Source organism: Peromyscus eremicus, chromosome 15 (assembly GCF_949786415.1).
Source record: "Peromyscus eremicus chromosome 15, PerEre_H2_v1, whole genome shotgun sequence".
NCBI lineage: Eukaryota > Metazoa > Chordata > Mammalia > Rodentia > Cricetidae > Peromyscus > Peromyscus eremicus.
The window spans coordinates 35,875,628-35,895,395 of record NC_081431.1 but is presented as its reverse complement, the minus strand read 5'-3'; the positions used below and the strand labels follow the sequence as shown (position 1 = coordinate 35,895,395).

General features: G+C 40.7%; 1 protein-coding gene across 1 annotated transcript in view; it reads right to left on the bottom strand.

The window, feature by feature from the left end:
* Pappa2 (pappalysin 2) overlaps positions 1–19,768 on the bottom strand; it is a 244,382-nt gene that overhangs the window by 50,413 nt on the left and 174,201 nt on the right. Inside the window, exons 17-19 of the mRNA XM_059280960.1 lie at positions 8,804–8,972; positions 7,196–7,331; positions 5,495–5,604 (exon numbers count right to left, since the gene is read on the bottom strand). Coding sequence (XP_059136943.1) covers positions 5,495–5,604; positions 7,196–7,331; positions 8,804–8,972 — 415 coding nt within the window. The remainder of the gene's footprint in view (positions 1–5,494; positions 5,605–7,195; positions 7,332–8,803; positions 8,973–19,768) is intronic.

Here is a 19,768-nt window from a genome sequence, read left to right as displayed (position 1 = left end):
AAAGAAAGGGTAATTATATTGGAGGGGCCTGAGCACATGAAGAGTCTATATTGATTTGTACTCTGAAAGCAACAAAATTTTAAAAGATTTAACGAAGGTGGGCAGAAGAAATGAAACTTCTCTATTTATTATTCTGTGTAGATTATCCATGGATGTAACATGCACATTTTTAATTTGCCAAAAATATTCCAGAAAGTAAGAAAATCAAATTCACTTCTTGCCAGGAGCTCTCACTTACCTGTCCAACTCACTGTTTCCCTCCTGATTCACATCCCTCTTGTGTCCCAAGTATGCATAGCATTGAAAAACACTTGCAATTGCCTTTTTATCAATGACCAGTAGTTTTACTCATCCTATAAGACAAGCATGCCCTTACAGGTAAGGGCTGTGTTTGTGGGATAGATGACTTTCATAGACCAGAAGATTCAGGAGAAGCCTGTGGGCCCAGCATTGCAGTTAGCAGCTGGCCAGTGCTTATAAAGTGTCACCTGTCTGGAAGTCAACATAAAGAATAGAACAGGGAGACCAGCCCCTTTTCTCAAGGATTTGGCATCTAGGATGAGTACAACAGACATACCACCCACTTTTAGCAACTTACACAGATTAAGGAGGTATGGCAGTCTGAGCTACTCTGAAAAACTGAATTAGCATTTAACGATCAGTGAATATTGTCAATCTTACTATGATGAATTTATCTTACATTTGCACATATGAAAGGATTTTATGTATAGTTAGTTATAGCAAAAGGAACGAAAATAACAGAATTGACTATCCTTATGGGTTAGATTAAACAGCAAGGAGTGAATGACAGTAACAAGAGAGGGTGTGATAATGTGCTGAGAGGTCAGAGCTCTCTCACCTCTTCATTTCCCCCTCTTTCTCGTTTGCTTTAAACTATTCTGTTTCCTAAAAGAACCACCGGTCCTTTCAGGATTAATTTGGGAAAGCATATCAAAATAAAAATGAAAGGCTTTGACCTCACTGAGCTGGGGAGCTGACAGGGATCGCATATAGTCTTCAGGTTCTTCCAAATGGATCCCTTGGGGAAGTCTCATGAGCTTGCACCTGACTGATTCATAATTATGATCATACTTTAAAGATAGAGGGGAAAGCATTGATCAGTTGGTGAAGCCGGAATTTATGAGATAAAATAATGGTGGAGGGGGGTGAGAGGTGATGGTAGATGCCTCGTTCTTTGAAAGAAATCACTTTCAAATACAATTTAGGGAAACTCGGTTCCAGGCAAACAACTGCTGCATTGTGTTAAAAACAAATCTCCTTGTAAAATGAGTTTCTGAAAGACCACATCTTTCCAAGTTAAAATATGGATTTCCTCATTTTAAAGTCGAGCTATCACAAACTATTCTCATGAAAGAGCAGATGAAGAGAGCCATAAACTCTTAGCCTCACCCTTAAACAGGGTTTCAGAATAAACAAACCTTTGAGAAGGGTCTTGGTAGAGCCCTCTATTTCTCAGGTTCTTTGCTTTCCTGTCACCACTCTGCTCATTCTATGATCATAGAGGATATGACAGTTGGATGAAGGGTGAGGGGTCTACCCTTTGTACTCAGTGTGATGTTGGGGTTAGTATGACAAATGAAAAAAAAGGAGAGAAATCAAGAGAAGAAAACATGGAGACTTGAAAATGGCAACATTCCCCTTGTCTGGAGAAGTGTGTCCTACACTCTCAGCAGCTTAGAGATGCTGGACTCTCAGGAAGTGAAGGCAAGATGTCAGCAGACAGCAGACAGAGCCATTTCTGGGCTTCAGGGCATGAACTATGGTATGAACCAACCCTGCCTCAGCACACAGCACCCTGTCTTTCATTATTGTCATATCCCACTACCTGGTCACCATGTCAAAGACCCAGAATGTGTACCTGGTCACCACGTCAAAGACCCAGAATGTACACCTGGTCACCACGTCAAAGACCCAGAATGTGCACCTGGTCACCACGTCAAAGACCCATAATGTGCACCTGGGAATTTTATACTCTGACCTGCTGTCTCCTACAGGAAACATGTTCTTGTAAAGCTGAAACAGTATAGCATGTGCACGCACGTGTGTGTGTGTGTGTGTGTGTGTGTGTGTGTGTGTGTGTGTGTGTGTTTTATCACTCTGTCCTTCTCTGTACCACAAGAGCTTTTAAGAAAATGCTTCCTTAGTCAAAGGTGGTACAACAGGAAATATGGAAGAGGCATTAATTCTCTGGTTCTCTCAGTGCAGTTTGTAAAGGACAAAAAAAGAGCAAATGATCCAGACATTTATCTACACACACACACACACACACACACACACACACACACACATACACACACAAGCAAACCATAAAACAATGTTTTTTATTCCATGGAGCTAAGTGGTACAATTTTTACAGAGCTGGAGGAGATTTTAAAAGGGTAAAATTTACATTAAATACATAAAAATATCACTTAAACTTAAGACTTATGTGATGGAATCTGTACTGAGTGTTTCATATGTGTTATTATTTTTTAACTTCATAAGAACACTGCAAGATAAGTAGTATTTTCTTACCCTGAAAGGAGAATGCCCAGAGGCTCTGAGAACAAACCACTTTCCTCTCTCTTTATGTCAGTTGTTTCTTAGAGGTATTTTCATCAAAACCTCCAGGCAATCTAGATCCTAGGAAATTGTTTCTTTAATAAAATGTATAATGTTCTAAATCTCAGCCATCATTTGCAAGAATAAAAACCAATTGGTCCTCTAGAGAAGGATAAATAAACTATAGACATCTGAAAGCATATTTCACTGTTCTTTAAAAGCAAAACAAAACACGAAATTCTGTCACACATAAAGAAAAGTAGTGTTATAAGGGAAATATCTCTCTTTAAATGATTTTCCTTCAGATTTCATGAAAAGGGAAGGAAATGTGGAGATTGGTGTTTTTCATGATTGAAAAGAATGGCTTATTTTCTGTTTGACAGGAAGACTATCCTAAGCAGACAGCTGGAGGGAAAAAAGACTGTTGTGGGTGTGGTAATACAGATACTGTCACACAATTTGGAGTCAAGAGAAGTATTTAAGCCAGGTCTACAGAGTGAGTTCCAGGATAGCCAGGACTGTTACACAGAGAAACCTTATCTTGAAAAAACAAAATAAAATAAAAAAGATCATTGCTTAAACATTTTCTTCACTTCACTTCTTGACAACTGTGAAATTTTGGACAGATTATCTAGCAATGCCTATGTATATGTAAAGTAGAGATAATAAAGTCTTTTTAAGCTTATTCATTTGTGATGAGATTCAAATTATATATAGAAACATATTTACATATATAATTACATATATGTAGTTACATAGATATATATAATCTGAATTGTGTGTGTGTGTGTGTGTGTGTGTGTGTGTGTGTGTGTAGCAGTGGACATACACAGGAGTTTGGAGACAAAGTATTATTCAAATATAAGCTATCACTCCTGTTACAAAGAAGAAAGTGCTATTCTAACAATTCTTTACTCATACAACCAATATTGTTAAGATGCTTAAGAGCACCATGCACTGAACAGGGCATTGGGCACACAAATATGAACAAAATGATTGGACCACTGTAAATAAACAACGATCCACCTAAAGCACAGATGAAGAAAGGGAGGCTTCAACAAGACAGAGCAAATGGTCCCCTGCTCTGCAAAGAGTCTGTCTCTGTAATAGTGTCCTGGATTCTTCTAGAGGACAGTGACATCAGATTGCTGGGTAGACAGGTTAGTTGCTACCTCTCAGGCATTCCCAAAGAACTTCTGCCATTAGCCAAACCATTCCTCACACTGCATTATACAATGTTTCTGAACTCCAAACGAGCATCTTTCACATCAAAATAAAGCCAAAAGCAAATAGCAATCTAGAAGTAAACCTAACAGTAAATACTACATCAGGTAATCTATTAAAGTTAACAGTAAATACCACATCAGGGCCCAAGCCAATGAGATAGAGAAGAAAGTTAAGAATGATTTATGAACAAAATGTATAGATCCAGAATCCATGTTTTAGTGAATTTCTAGAAAGAAGCTTGCAAGGATTTGATTGAACAGTCTAATAAAGCAGCCATATCCCATTCCACTCTCATTCTAAGAAACTACAACTCACAACAAAATATTCTCCATTCAACTCTTGATTTTTCTTTTGGTTTCTTTTATTCATTTTACAAATAGCAATTGAACATTTAGTACTTCCTAGACACCTAAGCCTATAAAGTCACCTTTGAGAACCTAAGAATATAACAATGAACAAAAAAGATATTATCTCTCAGTTTATTCCAATTATAGAAATATATATGTAAAATATTTAATGTCTGCTATTAATTTCCAAGGAGAAAAAAAATAAAGAAGGAATATACCAGAAAAATGAGCTAAAATTTCAGACATAATAGCCAAAGAGGGCCTTCATAACATTTGAGTCTACTTGGGAAAGAAGTAGAGGTGGAAACAATGCAGATGTGAAGGTGAACACTGTGGGCAGAAGGAACTACCTGGGCCAAGGTCCTGAGATGCAGATCATTATGGCCTCGGAAGAGAGGCCAGAGGAGGCCACAGTTGAAAAGGCAGTGATCTAAGAAACGTATATGAGAGACAGAGTCAGGAGGTTGAACATGATCCTTGGAGAAAAGAGGATATAGATCCGAGTGTACGGGTTTTAGAAGAATCGGATGAGAGGTGCGGAAATGGATGAGCATTCTAATGGGGATGTCATCTGGAGCACCTGTGCCCTGGGAGCTAGAGTGCTTGAAAACTAGGAGGAATGTGCAACCTCAGGCTCAGAGGATAGTGGCCATGAAGATGGTGACTATTTTATTCTGTTGGCATCAGTCTCTAGTGTGGGAGGGTCTAGGGAGGAAAGAGGCCGAGGAGAAAAGAGGACAGCTCTCCCTCCCACAGACACTAAGGTGTGAGCGGTGAGAGAAATGGAGACCGCCGAGCCTTCTGGACAGCAGTGATGTCAAGGGAGGACCAGCTTTGAGTGGGAGAGAAAGTAAATGGAGTTCCCAGAGAAGAGGCCAGAGGTATAACCAATGTTGCTGATGAGTTCAAAGAGCAGAGGGCCCAGGGGAAGAATTTCAGGGTTTAGAAAGAGGGGGGCACGGGAACATGAAACCTGTTCTCACCCTGTCAACTATCCACCTTCTCCCTGTGTGCAGTTCACTTGGACCTTTACTATGTAGCCTTCCTTCTTCCTTCTTTTATAGTCATGCTTCCTCGGTTCATCCTAACGTTTCCTGTCTTGTTACGTTATTCATTTTCTTCCCTGTTGCTAATGTCTCTGAGCCTTCTTTCTATCTTCACTCTTAAATTTTTTTTTCTAGCCACTTTTCTCATTTTCTTATTTAATAGTTTGTCCTTGATCATGGGAATCATTCACAGGGATGTTTGATAGCAGAATATTTGGAGAGCCTCTAAAATTCCTCCAGGAGATGTCCTGCCAGTTGAGTCTTGGTTGGCAGCCTTGCATCTACAACACACAAAACTGACCCTTTCCTCACCTGGACTTTGACAGGTTCCATCCAGTGCTCCAAAGTGTCAGCAGTCACATTCTCCGGTAGTATCACAGGATCACTAGGGGGGACGACACATGACGGGAAACACACTGCACCTGAAGGAATGGAAATTTATAGCAGAGACATGGACTTCCCAGATCACACTCTTTTTCAATGCTTGTTTTGTTTATACTAAGTAGTCTACACTAGAAACTATAACACCATGGTAGTTATAGGCAGGCTGCCTTCCACCCCTTGCGTACCTGTAGGGACACTGTTATGTAAGGTGATCAAGAACCACTGTGGCAAACTAACTCTCTCCCTCTCTCTTGCTCCATGTGCCACCTCTGCTGCCTGGTCCATTACATTCTCTCCTCAAGAATTGATACAGCATTGAGTCATTCAACAATTAAATGATGAATTCTGGTTTAGCAGACTGTCACATCCCCAAATTAGGGCTCCAGCTAATCAAACTCTATATTGATTCATAGATGCCTTTTAAGTATATTTAGTATCATTCTGATCTCCCAATAACATACTGATAGCACCTGTTAACTTGTAGCCTTAATAACTGGGGTTGAAGAAATCCAGATATTATTATATTACCTTAGCTGGCATGCTGAAGGTCAATATATGCACAACCAAGAAACTTATTTGAGTAAAGGAGGAAATGGCCAAAATAAGAAGCAGAGATTTTGGTCTCTCGAAGGAAAATCTTGCTCTGTTTACGTGGGAGACCCAAGCGCCTCCTCAAAGCCTAGTCAAATAAAACTCGTTCTTGGGGTTCTCTTTCCTACAAATTATGTAGTCTCTAGCTTTCTTTTCATTTCTCATTGTCTATGTCTGTGTCTTTAGGCAAATAATATCTTTTTTTTTTTTTTTTTTTTTTTTAGTTTTTTGAGACAGGGTTTCTCTGTGTAGCTTTGTGCCTTTCCTGGAACTCACTCTGTAGACCAGGCTGGCCTTGAACTCACAAAGATCCACCTGCCTCTGCCTCCCGAGTGCTGGGATTAAAGGTATGCGCCACCACCGCCTGGTGGCAAATAATATCTTCATTTTTAGGAGCCTATATATGTATAATATTTTATGTAGAAATCAGAAGTTTTGAGGGTGAGACTCTGATCATGAAACACTATTGAAGAGACGTCTGAGATCACTAATAATCTATGTCTATTTGTACTATGATCAGCACAAGACATCATAGTACAATAATACTTGGAACACAGTGAAGGATCAATTCAGAAATGACTGAGGTTTCCAATTAATTCATATTATGCACATTTACATTAGATAGGTTAGACTCATCTAAAAAATGTTCAAGCCTGTGTAATTCAGAACTTAGATGCAATCTCATAAGGTTTCACATTATAAATCTTTTCTGTGATGCATAGGGCCAATTTGGGCAAAGTTGAGTCAACCTTACTCTAAGTCAGCTCTGGTCATAAACAACTTTAACTGCAATTACTTGAATAATGCTTGCCCACAGGCTCTGGAACCCAGTCCTCTGTAGAGAAAGACTGAAGAACAACAGGAGTGAGTACCATCTCAAATAACCCTTCCCACAACAACAGAGGTAGTGTAGGAGCCCAGTACCATGGGGTGGGATGCAGCTGTTCATTCCTTTTAGAGCTATAAATCCAGCCACAAACACATGCACTCTGGGTCTCAAAGCAAAGGAGGTACCATGAGTAGGTGCCCCATGCTTACCAATCCCATGTCCCTGTCCACACTTGTACTCCACAGAATTCAGCTCTGAAGGGGGTGGCGGGCATTCCCCTTGTAGGTTTTCACACAACTTGAATTCCTGGCTCCATAGACCCTCTTTAGTGCAGACAATAGGAGTCTAGAATTTCAAAGATAAAGAACACCGCTATTGTTATTTTGTTAATTTCATTGTAAGAAGCGGGCAAAGTGGTTTGATTACTGACAATACCCTTTAACTGCTGGAACTTGGGCTAAACAATGATTAAAACAATATGCAGAGTTCAAATGGCAAAAGAAGGCGGAGAAGGAAGAAGAGAAGAAAAAGAAGGATGGAGGAAGGACTAAAGGAAGGATGAGCAAAATCCCAGTGACAACCCAAGACAATTTCTTGCTGTTTCCATGTGAAGGAATCATGAACAATTTCTCCATTCATAAAACTTATCACCATTGTATTTTCCTATAGCAATGAGAATATAATAAAGTACTGACCAGAGCCGTATATTCTGTGCTATTTTGAGAAAATTTCCACAGATGGTGTTGTTTTACCCTGATTCGTGCACATTATCACACCAGTGTTGCTTGTGGCAAATACTGAATTTTTTCAAGGTGGGTTTTATGTAGTGAAAGTAATTAATAATTTTCCTAAAGGTATGTTTTTGCCTCTCTACTGAAATGTACATATTATCACTGTTTTAATCCTGTTTGAAGTCTGTTCCCTTTCTCCACATGTCTGCTGCCTGGTATAACTCTTAGTTCACCACGGCCCCCACTACCATTAATCAATGTATACTCTACCTGGATGGAACACAGAGAAAATTAATACCTATAAACCCCAAGGGGAGAAATACATATCTATCAATAACTCTGCCTTTTTCAGGCAAACTCCATGCTTTCTTAACTAGCCAGTTCACACAGGCATATCTGATGTCTTCAGACCTCATTTTGTGGCCTATTCTTCTCACATCTGTTCTGCACTATTACCTTGAAGTACTGGACACTATGTTAAAGTCATGCCAAGGGAGCAGTGAAGGCCATTGATCTTTGCCTCCAAAGTCTACTCAACTTCCTGTCTCATGTATGTGTCTGTGATACTTGAAAAGTGTCTAAAACAAAACTGCGTTTAGTCATACAACCATGATAACACTGTGGTTTTCAGTTCAGACTTGTGCCAGAATCCTGGGGAGGGTAATAGTCCAACAACACTTTAATAAGCTTTGCTGAACAACTTGTGTTTTTGTTTGGGACTTCGTTCAGCTATAAAAGAAATCACAACTCCTGCATTCCTACTCATTAGGTCAATGCACTCATGAGAGCTAACTGCATTGCCAAATCAGGATCTGAGACGAGCTTGAAATGTACCCCGGTACCCAGTACCCTACTCACTAGTTTCTTCTCCTCATCTCAAAGAAAATTGAATTTGAAAGGGAATGCTCTAAAACATTAACTCCCTATGGAATAATCTCAGTGCCTCTCATTAGAAGCCAGCTGCGTAAGGACCTGCCTGCTAGATTTCTTTCTGTTTACTTCTTCCCAGCATTCATGTCATGGCCATGATCATGCAGCTGAGAGCACATAGTCTCATCCCAATGAAGTTCCCGAGGTCTGCCTTACCCTTTCCGTTTCCTGGTTACAGTTGAGCACACATTGGCTGTCCAGCTTGAAGCCGTCGGTACATTCATACATGCCTTCAAACACAGGAGAAGGAGGCTCACACACCACGGGGATGCAGCTCCTTTGTTCCCAGGTTCCATCATCCAGGCATTGTGTCTTCAGGAACTTACTAATGAGACACGGAACCGAACAGGCCGTCAGAGAAGACGGGATCCTCAGAAACATATGATAAAAATTAGCAAAGGAGGCCAGTGACAGCATAGCTCAGGGGGTAAAGGTACCAAGCCTGACTTGAATACCTGGAACCTACATGGTGGAAGGAGAGAACTGACCCCCACACATGCCATGTCATATGTACGAGACAATACACACAGACACATACACATACACGAAATAAAAAGGGCAGGACAATTGGTTCTATTTAGCCAAATGTCCCGTTGTGGGTTATTAAATTAAAACTAGTGGTGTTTATAGATTAACAGTGGTAGGAGGTCTTGTATGTTTGACTTACTACTCCTAAGAGAGTTGATAAATAGCATAGCAACTAGATTATTTATGGGCAAAGTCTCATGTCTAAGCACCGTGAGAGATGCCATCTACTTCAGAGTACAGCAGAGTTGTCATACACTCTGGGGATGAATCAGATATAACTTGAAGATCACCTGTTCTGTAGTGATATGTTTGCTGAATTTGTTGGTACTCATTGCTTCCTTGAGGAAACAGAGTTCAGCGATTCACTGTTCTAAAACAGAGATTCACCTGACCTTCAGAGGACAGTCTCTTCCCTGAGATCACTACAGCTGCTTTGTTTGTTTACAAGTTCATTTTTTCTTGGAATGGGTTCATACCTTTCATCAAATCCATGAGCAGATATGACTCAATACAGTCCTGGAAGAACTACCCCTCCATCTCATGCCCAGACATGGCCCCTGACCAGAGCCTGTGCTTGAGATGGACAGGAATCAAAGCCCCAGAGTTCTTGTTACTGCAGATTCCATTCCACTCCCCTCTGACTCACTACAATCAGAAGGTGCTTTCCAGCTTGCCTGGTTCAGCATACCCACTTCTGATTCACAAAACTCGTGGTTACAGATAAGCTTGTAATTCAAAATAGAAATAATCCTTTGGCCCCTGGCTCTCTCCACTGTGTAGATGGTGGCTTTAAATTACCATCAGCTTTCTTTCTTTTATGAGTGTGTGTGTGTGTGTGTGTGTGTGTGTGTGTGTGTGTGTGTGTGATGAGTATGTTTTGAGACAGGGTCTCGTGTAATCCAAGCTGGCCTCTGAGCATCTGAGGGTGACCCTGAACTCCTGGGTCATCTTACCAACACTTCCCAACTGCCTGGGGTTACAGGCTTGTGCTACATGCCCAGAACATTAAAATGACATTTTCTAATGGCATGATGTCACTTTAATATTAAAATATGTGCACCATTTCATGTATGCTTTTAACCAACAATCATAAAGTGCCTTCTGTGTGCTTGCAATATTCTTCCACTTTCTATCAGAGAAACATGGATCACCCTGGTATATGCAAAAATCAGTTTTCCCCACTGAGTTGGAAACTTACAGAAGGCAGCAGCTATGTCGTTTTCTTGTTTTCAGTTTTTAGGAAGCAATATTTAGCCTATATTTGGAACTAAATAAATACTTGATTTTTAAATCACTGAGTTGCAATGAACAACAGCAGCGACATTGCAAGACATATAACAAACAAATCAACCAACTCATCTTAACTCTCAGAATAAAATTCTGCTTTTATGCCCACTTTATAGATAAAGGAACACACGGTGATGTCAAGCTTCTGTCCCAGGATCTTACATCAAAGGATGCACTTGCTTTCAAACAATTTGAATAATGTATTTTAATGCTATCTCCTTAGAAGGGTGCATGCTGCACAAGGATCTCACTAGCACAGGTTAGCTGTGTTCCTTGTGGAACTCTATGCAAATGAAAGAGCATGCTATGCATTATTTAGTCCACGGATTCTTCCCCACAAACATGCTACTTAAAAATGGCTTCCAAAATTGTTTTCTAGCAAAGTGTTTGCTTTTCATTTTACTGTAATGAGGCTCCTTTGAAATTTGCCTTAAGTTCAGTATTTTACTCTTCCTTTGCTCTGTAGATTTTAAATCCCCCAGTGGATTTCTCCCCTCCCTTCCACAGTTGAGACCCTTTCCATAGCTCTGGTGAACTGACATTTCCCAAATGGAGAGAGCCAGCAACATCACTGACACCAGGAGGGAGGCAAAGCTGTATAATCCTTGCCTGTCAGCATGGTTGCAAAGGAAAACCCTTGCTTGGCCAGGATGATAATACTTTTACTTCATGTGGTATTTTTCTCTGAATTGGTTGAAATACTTCGGCCATGGAAACAGTCTCCCCTTCCCTTGCCCAGAGTGAGGAATCATTCAAGAATGCAGAGTTCATGTGTTTCCTTGCCAGTTTAATAACCTCAGAGGTGAGAGCAGACGGATTCAACTTAGATTGGGAAGTGTGAGTTGGGGTGTTTGGGGTTGCACCCACACACTGTGACAGAACCTGTACTGCAAATCAGCAGCAATAAGAGATGGGGGCTGACATATAGGAGCAACAGTCGAGAGTGAGGTCCCTGAACTGGGCATGCCTGAGCGGAGGCTGGGAGCATCCTCGCTTCCTAGGCAACTGGGGTCCTTTCCTAACAGTCCTTTCCTACGCTTCTCCTGGCCTTGTGAATTCTCCTTCCATGTGTTTCTTTTCCTTTGGAAAGCAGATGATTTTACATGGCTGTATTCGTTCCTTTTCTCATTGCTGTGACCAAGCATCTGACAAAGAGAAACCTAAAAGAGAAAGAGTCTGACTCTCATTTCAAAGGAATATAGTCTGTCATGGCAGGGAAGGTGTGGACATGGGACCAACACTGTCCATGGCACATACATTGCCAAAGATCAGTAAGTAAAGGAATGGAATGCTGCCGGCTTTTTCTTTTCCTCTTTCTCTTCAGTCCCAGCCTCCATCCCTTGGGATGGTGCCATTCACATTCAAGGAGTGTCTTTCCCTTAGCCCTTTCCTCAGTTAAACTTCTCTGAAGATTTGCATAGATATATGCAAAGCTGTGCCTCATGAATGCCTTATGTGTTTCTTTTTTTTTTTTCATTTGTATCTTTGAGGTATATTTATTCCTAAGTTGACAGGTGGTTTCAGCATTTTTCAAAGTTTATAAAGTTTTATTATTTTCTTGATTATGACAAAGTTTTTTTAATTTTTTATTTTTTTTAAATTTTATAATTAATTTAATTTTACATATCAGCTATGGGTTCCCCTGTCCTCCTTCCTCCTGCCCCCCCCCCCGCCCTCCTTCCCCTCAATCCATCCCCCATTCCCACCTCCTCCAGGGCAAGGACTCCCCTGGGGATTCACCTCGGCCTGGTAGGTCCAGTCCCAGTCTCCCTTCACCCAGGCTGAGCAAAGTGTCCCAGCATAGGTCCCAGGCTCCAAAAAGCCAACTCATGCACTAAGGACAGGTCCCGGTCCCACTGCCTGGGGGCCTCCCAAACAGTTCAAGCTAATCGACTGTCTCACTTATCCAGAGGGCCTGATCCAGTTCCATGGGGGCTCCTCAGCCATTGGTTCATAGCCTTATGTGTTTCTTAATCCAACTAAGTAGACCACAGAAGTGAACCATTACAACAACCATCTCCTGGGTTTGGTTTTGTTTGTTTGTTTTTCAGGTCCTGTACCTGTACATCAGATGATAATGTTTAGGCCCCACCTTCAGACTGCTTTCAGAGCATTGAACAGGTTTTCCTGTACCCAGTAGTGTGGGGGTGCTTCGATCTGCCGACCGTGCTTTTGTGTGGACTCACAGTTAATGGCCTGAGTCTTCACAGTCATGGTAAGGAGCTTGTGTGCCATGGGACTCTTCTGGCCATTTGTTACATTCCAAAGACACCATGATTATATCAGAAAATAAGAATGCCTTGGATTAGTTCTAGTTCCGTGAAACTTGGCTTCTTTCTAAGGCCTTTCTGAGGGAGACTGAAGCTTAAAACATTCCACCTACTCTATTTTATTCAGTTACTATTGTGGACAAAATGATTGTTCCTTCTCCGACTCCCCAGTTTGAAGTAAAATTTTAATCCTCAGTGTGATTGTGTTAGGAGGGAAAGTATTGGAGGGGTAATTAAGTCATAAGATGGCACCCTCGTGATGGGACTAGTGCCTTTAGATAAAGGGGCACAAAAGCTTGCCTGCCTTGTCTACACTCTTTTCTATGAGGACACAGCAGAAAGGAGAGCATTTGCACACTGGGAAACATGTTTTCAGAGAAGACATCTACCAATGCTGTCATCAAGAACAGGGAGGCATGAATGCCAGTTATTTGAGCCACTCAGTCTACAGTACTATTACTGCAATTCTCAAGACTGAGGCACATCTGTAGCATGATCTGGATCTCCCACTTATCTCCTGATTTGGGGATGTCTCAGACTGACCTCTCACTCTTATAGTATTATTCCTGAAAAAAAAAATTAGCTTTATTCCTAATGGCCCACTTCCTTCAGACAATATGTGTAAACCAGGAACCAAGAAACTCTTTGAAGTCATGGTATGAATGGATTTGCATTTCAAGGAATGATGGCAGTAGACATTGAACTAAACTGTACAGACAGATGCTTCCCAAGACAGAGTACAAGGCTTCTTTGAAAGCTCATTCCACTTCCTTTTGCATAACATATTCTTCTCAAATCTATCCACTCTGTATTTTCTTCATTCCATGGGTTAAAGAAGGTAAAGGTGTTGCCTTTTATATGAAACTAATACTAGTGACCAAGTAGATGACTTTCACAATATCACATAGTAAGGAAGTTACCCACTAAAGCCAGAGTAGATTCTGAAGTTTTCAAGATAGAATACAACACCTCGACCATTGGACAAATGGGTTTCAGATGAAATTTATAGAGCAACTTATCACAATCAAGTAAGAGTTCTTTTGAAAACCTAGATTATCCAGCCTACTGAACCAAATCTCCTGGCCTAAGACAGCATCTTCCTTCTCTCTCTGCTTTCCCTCTTTGCTTCTGTTCCTTTGTTCCTACAGTGCTTTGGATCAAACCTGGAGCCTTCTGTATGTTAAGCAATTACTCTATCATTGAACTAGATGTCTGAACCTGAACTCTATATTTTAAAAATCTGCCTTTTTTATACACAAGGAGGTTGGCAAATGCCTACAATTTCTTCTCCTTCCCATGCTAGTAAAAGTAAGCCATAGATTCTGGAAAAAGAGAGTAAGATCATCCACCTAAGAAGCCTGCAACCCTCCCGTCTGGTCTCGGCTGAGAACCCAGCTTTTTGGCAAGGGTTGCTAGCCGGATGATCTCGCTCTCTATCCTTTACTTTGTAAATGACATCATGAGGAGCTGGGGTTAGGCTAAGGTTTGTATTTATTTTCTTTCTAACTTCTCCAGACAAATCGCCACAATTTCCAAGTTGAAAGGTGCCTCTTCCCAATTTCCAGAGCTTGTGGTACCCACCTACTGTTGAAAACCCAGCTGTGCCTTTTCTCCTCCTTACATCCCTGCCAGAAATAAAGAGCTTGTAATCAAAACTTGGCTGCACGTTTGATTGATGTTGCTGGAGGCACACACGAGTCTACCCCATTTTTCTATCACCACTGAAGGCTTTTCAAAAGTCATATTTATGTTCCCTTAGAGAAAAATAAGAGTATGGTTTCTGGGTCCAAGAGAACTGTCATGTCTTTGCCAATCGAGGGCATGTGGTGTCTACAGAGGGAAGTCCCTCAGGAATAATAACATTAACATTAAAAGGTATTGAGGGGTGAAGAACTAGACATGTGGTCTTTGTATATGGTATAGACTCTTAATCCTTAGTTCTTGGTTTCCACATTTGTGCACGTACTCCCCCTCAGACATCCTCAGCACAATGAATGACATCACCATCTACTTTGGTGCTCCAACTTGAAACACACGAGACATCATTGGTTACACTCTCTCAATCTTATACTTTCCCCAACCCCATCTGGTCTCACACAATTCATCAGCAAGCCCTGCGAGTTCCTCCTTGCAGGTATTCCTGGAGCTTGTCCCAGTACCTCAGCATCTCTGTAACCCCAAAGCTGTTCTTGTACAACGCCACTCTCTTACTTTCCAGCTAGATGACGTTCCACTTTTCTGTACCCTTTCATGCCCAGTCAGCAAGTACTAATTAGAGGAAATTTCCATAAAAATGAATAAATCACATTGTATCATTCCCTGTGTAGAGCATTTCATTTGTTTCTGGCTACAAAACAAAAATATTTAAATTCATTAAAGTCCAAATGCTTCATGTTAGCCTGCAAGGCCTGTATTACACGACTCCGTTTTCTTGGATACCATTCACCACCGCAGTCATGTTTTTAAATGCACTCGGTCTGCTCTGGATTAGAATTACATGTACAGCATAAGATCATCCCTGCCACAGGGACTTGGAAACCATTCTTCCTGCTTACAATGCTCTTCTTTTACCTGGATCCATCTCTTCCTTCCTATCTAGGAAGAATTTTTATCACCAAGAGAGCCCTCTGTCACCTTAAGAACCAGTGTCCTTGCTGCCTTCACAGAGCACATGCTCTGTAATTATCTTGCTTTTTTTTCTATTTGTTTATTATTATACTCGCTTCTGTTATGCCTGTTTATTCCTACCTAGGCCTTATTTACCATGATATCTTCAGTACCCAGTCTGGTTCATAGTAGGTGTCAATAGGTTTTTGTTCAGTGGATGTGTGAATATTTATTTTATAGCTGAGCTACTATTAGAAATTCTACTGATTTACTTGGTGTCATCACACTGACCAGTGTATTGTGATGACCTGATGCTAATGCCCATATTGCTGTATAGAGGTGCCTGTAGTCCTGCAAAGGAGCAGAGAAAGGAACTAATTCCTCACTTGTGTATTTGCCATTGACCTAGGAAATGTCAACGAGGAAGGAAACCACATTGTTTCTATTACAGATAAGTAGCCCAAAGTATCAATTGGTTAAGTTTTTTGCATGATACATGCTCAGTTTCCAAACTGAATTACATAAATTAGACTCTTTCTTCAGAATACTCTAGGTCTTGACTGCCCACAGTGTGGTACCTAGAACAGCAGTATTACAATTAGAATCTGGGAGCTTGTTAGTAATAAAGCCAAAGATATATCCCAGATTGACTCAATAAGAACCTAAAGTTCTCCAAGCTATCCCCATGCATTTTAAAGGTGGAGAAGGGAAGATCTAGGTCACTTTAAGAGACACAGTCTTCCACCTCACCCCACCCCAAAGAATATCAGCAGTTTCAAACTCCACACTAGTTTTGATTTTAACAAACTGCAGGCCTAACTTCTCAAGCCAATACCCTAAAAGGAGAGCGGGCAGACTTCAGCTGTGACCAGTTCACAGCTGATCATAGTTACTCTGTGCTGTGTAATATCAGACCTCCAGATGTCCTGTCCCAGACAAGAAATAGAATCAGCAGTATCATCCACTTAGATGTATTGGCTTTGGCATGTTTCTTCTCTGAGTAAGAAACAAATGAAAGTGTCACTTATAAAATACTCCCAGGTAAAGTGGAGCCTCTGTCAGGATGTGTATGAACTGTTTATCCAGTGTCATGCCCGACTCTGTGCTTCTGTCTTTGGATACTTTGCTGCTAATAGTTTAGGTCCCCAGCTGGTAGGTGCAGGAACACCCTCTCCCTGGGCCTGAGCTCTTCAGACTTATAGTTACTTCTTCATCCTTTCTCACTAGCTCACCCACAGCATTTCTAATTTTTAAGTTCAATGGTACTTAATCTGTTTTGTTATGTTTCTGGCCCACTTTGCTACATCTGATGGAATTTCTCATATAGAACACACTTGGATTACTTCCCAAAACCTGAGATGTCTCATGCAATTTAAATCTAAATGCACACAATTATTACAGTTACTCAGACTCCTAATATCTCTTCCCATTGGTATATGTTTGAAGAACTAGAAATCACACAGAGAGGCAAGGATTATCGAAACCTAAAACATGGAAACATTTAGTAGGAACCTCTGGTCTTTACCATTTTTGCATCATCTACCTGTATGTCCATTTCCACATTCATTGAACAATTATTTATTAAGCATCAAATATATATAATATTTTAATATTAAGCATTATGTATATGTGTGTTTGTTTGTTTGTTTGTTTGTTACATCAGGTCCCACAGCTTGGAAGACAAATATAAGTATGATAATAATGCCAGAATACTAATTTACAGGAGCCTTGTCTTGCTCACTGTTCTATTGCTGTGAAGAGACCATGACCAAGGCAACTCTTACAAAAAGAATCATTTAATTGGGGGCTGTCTTACAGTTTCAGAAGCTGAGTCCATTATCATCATGGTAGGGAGCCTGGCAGCATACAGACAGGCATTAGAGCAGTATCTGAGACCTTCACATTCTGGTCGAGAGAGAGAGAGAGAGAGAGAGAGAGAGAGAGAGAGAGAGACAGACAGACAGACAGACGGACAGACTGACTAGACCTTGTGTGGGTGTTTGAAACCTCAAAGCCCACCCCTAGTGACACATTTCCTCCAACAAGGCCACAACTCCGAATTCTTCAACTCCTATAAAAAAGTTCCACTCTCTAGTATATAAGCATTCAAATATATAAGCCTATGGTGCCATTCTTATTCAAACTTACTCAAACTAACAGTCCTAAGAGGGAGCTACAAGGAGACATGAAGTATATAAGGAAAGGAGTGCTTTGAGGTAGGTTTGTTTGGTCAAGAAAGGGAAGGATAGGTAGACTAAAGAAACATGCATGTAAGATCTAAGAAGTATTGAAGAAGAGAATCTACTACCATTAATTTACCAAACCAGCATAATCCCTAACAACAATATATAAACAGGTAAGTGCAGTCTTCACCCATCATCAAGGAAACTTCCTTTGCAACAAATGGAGACCACTACAGAAAACCACAACCAACCAAAATACAGAGTTGTATGCCCACTATTTCACCCCTAACCCTTATAGAACATTGCAGAAGAAAGACTGAAAAGATTGTAAGAGCCAGAGGAACAGGGAATTTGCTATGAGATTGTATCTACTGGTAATACCAGAAGCTATACTCATAAAGTCTCACCAGCATGACTGCTCAAATGTGAGCTGAACAATAAGAACATGCCAAATGGGATAGAAAAAATCCCATGAGGCATCAACTCTACACAAAGAACTCTAGGCAATGGAGGGATACTGGGGATGGGAAAGGTGACATTCCCCAGGGAAGAGCAAAAAGCACATCAATTTGTTGCCCAGTGCCAAACAGTCAGCCCTGAAAACATCTACAGGTAGTGTTATAGGGACTGATCAGGTTCTATTCAGAGTGTGTGTGTGTGTGTGTGTGTGTGTGTGTGTGTGTGTGTGTGTATGTGTGTGTATGTGTGTGTGTTAGTGATGCAATAACAATTAGTGAGAAAAGAAGCCATCCATTTGAAAAAGATTAGTGAAGAGTATACAGGAGTATTTGGAGGGAGGAAAGGGAAGGAAGAAGTGTAATTAAATTATCTCAAAGTAAAAAATCCCAGAGGTATAAAAAATGAATAGTCAGTGATCTTGGTATGCCTCTCTCTCTCTCTCTCTCTCTCTCTCTCTCTCTCCTCTCTCTCTCTCTCTCTCTCTCTCTCTCTCTCTCTCTCTCTCTCTCTCTCTCTCTCTCTCTCCATGCATACAAACATACATACACACATAAATACACTTAGATATAGATACATATCTTTCTCATTCCCTCCTGTTCTAGTGAGGAGTCAGCTAATGGGGAAAGCCTGGTGTGAATCCAAGAAGACATTTTTTTTTCAGAAAAGATTAAAAAAAAACTGTATCTAGTCACTTTCGAGGACAGTTTATTTCCTTTGTAACAAATTATTATTATTTTCCCATCTTTAAAAGTTTCAGTACGGGCTGGAGAGATGGCTCAGAGGTTAAGAGCACTGGCTGCTCTTCCAGAGGTCCTGAGTTCAATTCCCAGCAACCACATGGTGGCTCACAACCATTTGTAATGAGATCTGGTGCCCTTTTCTGGCCTGCAGGCATACATATATAATAAATAAATCTTTAAGAAAAAAGTTTCAGTACAAAATACTCTTCAGACTCTTCCCAGTGTCTTTGTAGCCCTGCTTCTGTCAGTCTGTCTGTCCAACTACAGACAGGGTTGACAGTAAGTACTTACATTAAGTAAGGACTTTCAGTCTTTCAATATATGCCCACAGTTTTGTCTGGGGCTTCACCCAATGAACCACTTTCTGTCATTGTTGCTCTTTCTACAGTCCCTTTTCTAAAAGCCAGGGCAACAATAAGATCTGAGTTACTAGTATGTAACTAGAGCATCTGGGAAGCCATAGGTACCTGTGGATTGGAAAGTGTCCAGAAAAGCCTATGCATGCCATTCTCCTGGTGTATTGTACCTTGATATGGATGAGAGGAGTGAGCTAGTTAACACTTTCTATGTCAGATTCTTCCATGTAAAAAGCAAGAGTTGGAATGCATTGAGACAGGAGACTACTTCCTGAACAGAACAGCAATAGCTCAGTCACGAAGACCAATTAATAAATGAGACCACATGAAACTCAAAAGCTTCTGTAGGGCAAAGGACACCGACGTTAGAGCAAAATGGCAGCCTATAGAATGGAAAAAGATTTTCACCAACTCCACATCTGACAGAGGGCTAATATCAAAAATATATAATAAAGAAATAAAAATCCTAGATATCAACAAACCAAATAATCCAATTCTTATAATGGGGTATAGATTTAAATAGAGAATTCTCAGCAGAAGAATCTCAAATGGCTGAAAGACACTTAAGGAATTGCTCAACATCCTTAGTCATCAGGGAAATGCAAATCAAAATGACTTTGAGATTCCATCTGACACCTGTCAGAATGGCTAACATCAAAAATACAACTGATAGCTCATACTGGTGAGGATG